The sequence below is a fragment of the Periplaneta americana genome, chromosome 4 (genome assembly GCF_040183065.1).
Source record: "Periplaneta americana isolate PAMFEO1 chromosome 4, P.americana_PAMFEO1_priV1, whole genome shotgun sequence".
NCBI classification, from domain to species: domain Eukaryota; kingdom Metazoa; phylum Arthropoda; class Insecta; order Blattodea; family Blattidae; genus Periplaneta; species Periplaneta americana.
This window is the reverse complement of record NC_091120.1, coordinates 170,363,488-170,369,487: the sequence shown is the minus strand read 5'-3', so window position 1 is coordinate 170,369,487 and position 6,000 is coordinate 170,363,488. Positions and strand designations below refer to the sequence as shown.

The 6,000-nt window shown below is 33.7% G+C and overlaps 1 protein-coding gene across 1 annotated transcript in view; it reads left to right on the top strand.

The window, feature by feature from the left end:
• The window catches only part of LOC138698419 (heart- and neural crest derivatives-expressed protein 2-like), a 53,749-nt gene that overhangs the window by 690 nt on the left and 47,059 nt on the right, over positions 1–6,000 (top strand). The window contains exon 1 of the mRNA XM_069824308.1: positions 1–972. This exon is cut by the window's left edge and continues 690 nt beyond it. Coding sequence (XP_069680409.1) covers positions 771–972 — 202 coding nt within the window. The 5' untranslated portion in view covers positions 1–770. The remainder of the gene's footprint in view (positions 973–6,000) is intronic.

Below are 6,000 nucleotides of genomic sequence, written 5' to 3'. Positions count from 1 at the left end.
CGACTGAAAAATTGTTCTTAACTCTTTAACATAAAAAAGCACGATATTAATACTTAAACAATCTTGAAGCATCAATAATTTTCAGACGTTTACTTGATTGGCACAAGATTTATAGTGTCAAAAAATTAATATCTTTAAAAGATTAAATGTGAAAGCGCGTGGACTTTTTTTTTAACATTTCGGTGCGTAAGAAATAACTTAGCTTTCATAAACAATAAGTGTAACTTTCTAACATAACTTTGTGAACATAATTTAAGTGTAGAATTGTGTAATAAAAACTACCTGAAGAAAACTCATGCTCGTATAAAAACAGTGGTGAAGAAGACAAAGAGTTAAAATTGTATTTGCTGTGTCGTGTTTCGAGTAATATTTATGTCTTCGAATTAATAACGTAGACTTAATTTCCACAACAGTAAATATAATAACCGACTATACAAGCCTAATTACAGTGAAGTATAAGGTTACTTCCTAGAAAATTCATTTGTATGCGATTCAAGACACAGAAACTAAATACGATCATACGAAAAGTATTTTTCAATATCTCTTGCAGAAACGTTTTTAGACAACAGTGTTTAAAACAGAAGACTCCAAAGTCTCGAACTTGGTAAATAACACACAGAAAATACGTAACAAATGATTTACTGGCAGTCTACGAGGCAGTTCGCACGAAGGCTATGTTAGTGATTCGGGTGCACCGCTGTGCGTAAGGAGCGAATTGTTTCTGTTGCGGAGTGTGTAAACAGACGTAACGGAGCTGTGAGCGGTACGGGATGAGTGTGCTGGGAGGATACGGAGGCACCACCACGCCCGCACCACCCGGACAACACCATCCGGCGGCCCTGCACCATCCAGTATCACTACACACCCAGGAATCGTTCTACCACCATCAGGCAGCAGCCGCGGCGGCTTTTTACCACCACCAGGGACCACACCACCACCATCACTACCTCCACCATTTGCACCAGCACCAAGGTGAGTGAACGCGCTATGAGGAAAATATATTGATGGCTTAAGAGACACTAGAAATGAGGGGAGCCGAAATGAGTTCTGAAATTTTTACAACTTTAATCCGATTTATTTAGCATTTTACCTTTCAAATTCAAATTCAAATTCAAATTTATTCACAATTTACAATTGAAATGGTACATATGAATAGATATCCGAAATGAGCATATGCTCGTGCTCGGGTACAGTCCAGTAGAGTCTACATAAATTTTACAGATATCAATAATAATGTTGATGATAGAAATAATAATAATAATAATAATAATAATAATAATAATAATAATAATAATAATAATAATAATAATAACCGTGACTGACAAAGATAGTAATACAAATTAATTAATAATAGATAATAATAATAATAATAATAATAATAATAATAATAATAATAATAATAATAATAATAATAATAACCGTGACGGAGATAATACAAAGATAGTAATACAAATTAATTAATTAATAATAATAATAATAACTGACGGAGATAATACAAAGATAACTTAGTAATACAAATTAATAAATTAATAATAATAATAATAATAATAATAATAATAATAATAATAATAATAATAATAACCGTGACGGAGATAATACAAAGATAGTAATACAAATTAATTAATTAATTAATAATAATAATAATAATAAAACAAAATATTAACAATAATAAAATAAATATACTAAGACTGATATAATAAAATATAAAACCACTTAGCGACAATTAACACAACTTAAATAAGCATATATTGATCAGAAAAAAAATAACGAAACTTAAAAATCAACAAAAAAGTTCGTCGTATCGCAGACGACAGCAACCGCCGTATTGCCACTGTGCTTGTTTGTTAGATGCATTTAGAACAAAGTGTATGCACATTTTGAGCTCAATCGGGCTGCTGATTTCGAACTTAATTTTATTTTAACGCTCCTGCTACCAAGAAGGGTAATGGGATTACCCCACTGACGATTTTTCAATATTATTTTATTTTCCTCCATATTTCTTTTCGAAATTCCACATATTTGTCCGTTATATGTCTAGTAACAATTTGAATTAACGATAACATAACTAATGATTAGGGGGCGGATGTTGATGAAAAGTCATCTTCTTATTTTCCACATTAGGACGATGCCTATTAATATAGAAATCCTTTCTATGTTAATATCAACGTAAAAAAACAATTTCTTATATTGCATTTTTTGTCTTTTTGAACTAATAGGTCATTTTTATTTTTTTCGGCATTTTTTGGTTGTTTTTAATACTTTGAAGAACTTTTAGATAATTTGGAATGCATTTTACTTTCTTCTTTACCGAAGATCTGTTAAATCATTTTCTAGGCAAATAGGTCAGTAGTAATTACCTGCTGAAAAAGTGAATAACAGTGAAGTTTGAGTTTTTTAGTTTGGAACAGACTCTAAAGTCCATCCTTCATTCCACTGAAGGCTTTACTTAATATAATAAAAATATAAAATGCTTGACAATAGCTTAGTTTAGTGAGGACTATGACTGACCACCCCTGATTGAAACACATTGTTAACCCTCATTAAAATCTATAGTTTTCCCTTAAAACCTTCATTTTGTTGCATGTTCTTTTCCTTTATCTTAGCCAAATTCCAGGAAGTTGCCTCCCCTCTCCGAGATTTGTTTAAGAAGTTGTGGTGCGAGTACGGTGAATACTAGCTATTTAAATGTCATTTTCTTTTAATTTTACGTCATTTTTCCATTAGTTTAAGGGCATTTTAAAGATCATCGACATCCGCCCCCTACTAATTACTCTAATTTAAGATGTATTTCACATTATTTATGTGGAGTGATCTTGTTGTCCCCCTCCTTGGTAGTCTGTGTCATGAAAATTCCAGGATATAAAAATACAATCTGTAACTTAATTTTCTTCATATCTATGTTTGTCTGCCTCCTTATTTTGTGTTATTTATAACAATTTTTATATTGTTATTTATATTATCATGATCTTTTATTCATATTTTTTTAATTTTTTATTTCTGTGTGTTAAAGTTTTTCTGAAAGTGATTTTGTTAGAAATAATTATTAGTTTAGCTTTTATCGAGAAGCCCATCGTAGTATAAGTGGTGTCCGAATACAGTATTTAAATTTCAACAAATAACTAAAATTAGATTTGTTAGTTTTTTTTAACTTGATTATTTAACGACACTGTATCAACTACTAGATTATTTAGCGTCGATGGGATTGGTAATAGCGAGATGATATTTGGCGAGATAAAGTCGAGAATTCGCCAATAGACTACCTGACACTTATTTTACTGTTGAGGAAAACCTCGGAAAAAGCCGAACCAGATAATCACTCCAAGCGGGAATCGAACCCACACCCGAGCGCAACTCCGGATCGGCAGGCAAGCGCCTTAGCCGACTAAGCTACGCCACCGCGCCGGTGGCGATTTATTATTGTCATATTTTTATTTATTTATTTTTAGAAATTAATTTCTATTTTATTTTATTTTATTTTATTATAAACAAATGCTTTTTGAGTTGCTCATGGTTCTATATTAGATATTAAAATATTTAATTTTCAATAACGAACTGAAATGATTTCCAATTTATATTATAGTACTGTGACTTTCAATGCTTGTAAAATGTTTTCCACCATGTCAAAATTATATAGCATTAAGGAGTTTGTCTTGAAATGGAAGACAGGAAAACTTAAATTTACTGTTAGTGTTACCTTATAGTGTCACCAGTAACATATCTAAAGTTCATCAATTTTGGTGTACGTTATCAACAAAATGGGACAGGACTTTTGAACCATTCTGTGTTTTTAAAAATAGGGTGATTATTTTATACTTTTACATTTTTTGTAAGTCTGTAATCAATAATACATAAATTGTTTATATTCCAAATGCTTAACGAAGACTGATGTATCATTTTGATTGGGGTAATTTTATTAGTAGTAGTAAATTGTGAAAAACCTTGGTAACAGGAAGGTTATTTATGAAAATTAGTGATAGAGGTCTATAATCAAAATGTTTCATGTGCATTCCATTCAAATACAGCAATTTTTTTTTCATACGGACCCAGATTCAAGAACTATATTTTAACGTTGAGAAATACATGATAGGTTATCTAGTTTAGTTTGGAAATTATACATAATTTATTCATATTTTTTATTTAAATAATAATTTTTTAGCTCCCAATTTTCAAGATAGGCCACTACTTAAAATTTCTCAACGTTAGATCTGAGATAATACATGCAAGGACACGTACTAATATTTTCATTGAGTTTGGTGAAAACTGCGAGTATTTTGAGCATAAAAAATGTAGTTTCGAGAAAAAGGCACCGGCGTAGCTTAGTCGGCTAAGGCGCTTGCCTGCTGATCCGGAGTTGCGCTGGGGCGCGGGTTCGATTGCCGTTTGGGCTAATTATCTGGTCGGGTTTTTTTTCGAGGTTCTCCCTAACAGTAAGTTTATATAAAGCAGAGGGATAAATAAGGTCATGTGATTGTTTCACATCAGTTTTTTTAGTGCATAATCCATTTCGAAATGTGAGAAACAGACAACATTTTGAGAAAAGATGTGCTGCAAATTTATATAACGGTCGAGCAGGCAATTTAAAGTTCAGACAAATTTGATTAGACGAAAATGTAGTAACTGAACATAGCATAGGAGGAATGAATATCCAGTGAGTGCAATGCTATGCTTACCATTATCCAGATGAAGAAACAAATGGTAATTTCAATTCTTGCTGTCAAAATGGACTCATTTTTATACCAGAACCAGCAATAAGTGAGGAATTCAATCATTGTTGTGTTTGCCTCAATTGTTCTCATACTGTATGCAGTATGTAAAGTTGGATTTTATAAAAAGAATAAAATTGTGTTTGGGTCGAATTGCTGCCTTCAATGACATTGCACAAAGGTACTGTGTTTCTTATTGCTTTATGTTTTAGTCTAATTATTGTGTATTTATTTTTTAAATAGTCACCCATAGGGGGCGGATGTTGATGACCTAAAAATCTACTTAAAATGAACAATAAAATGCCCTTAAAGTAATGGGAAAATGGCATCAAATTAAACGAAAATGGCATTTAAATATTATTCACCGTACTCGCACCACAACTTCTTAAAAATTAGTCACCTTGTTTCAATGACTGCCCTGCAAATCTCGGAGAGAGGAGGCAACTTCCTGGAATTTGGCTAAGATAAAGGAAAAGAACATGCAACAAAATGAAGGTTTTAAGGGAAAACTATAGATTTACTTTTTTATTTTATTTGGTTATTTTACGACGCTGTATCAACATCTAGGTTATTTAGCGTCTGAATAAAATGAAGGTGACAATGCCGGTGAAATGAGTCCGGGGTCCAGCACCGAAAGTTACCCAGCATTTGCTCGTATTTGGTTGAGGGAAAACACCGGAAAAAACCTCAACCAGGTATTATAGTTTTATTAATTTGTCCTACAGAATAATTTCTGTAATATTGACAATGAATATTTGAGGAGAAAAATTCGCTCCTGCGCCGGGGATCGAACACGGGTCCTTGGTTCTACGTACCAAGCGCTCTGACCACTGAGCTACGCCGAATTCAATCCACAGCACCGGACCGAATCCTCCTCCTCAGGCCACAAAGGGAAACATTGAAGGAGGAGGATTCGGTCCGGTGCTGTGGATTGAATTCGGCGTAGCTCAGTGGTCAGAGCGCTTGGTACGTAGAACCAAGGACCCGGGTTCGACCCTCGGCGCCGGAGCGAATTATTCTCCTCAAATATTAATTCTCAACCAGGTAACTTTCCCCGACCGGGATTCGAACCCGGGCCACCTGGTTTCGCGGCCAGACGTGCTGACCGTTTCTCCACGGGTGTGGACAAAAACTATAGATTTTAATGACGGTTTACAATGTGTTTCAATCAGGGGTGGTCCATGTCAGTGCCTTCATTCTCTGTTTCCTCCTCCTTCCGCTCTTCACTTTTGTTACCAGATCTACCAGATGAAGGGGTGTGAATGACAAAACAAATTGTGGGTGCAGCGTGCGTTCT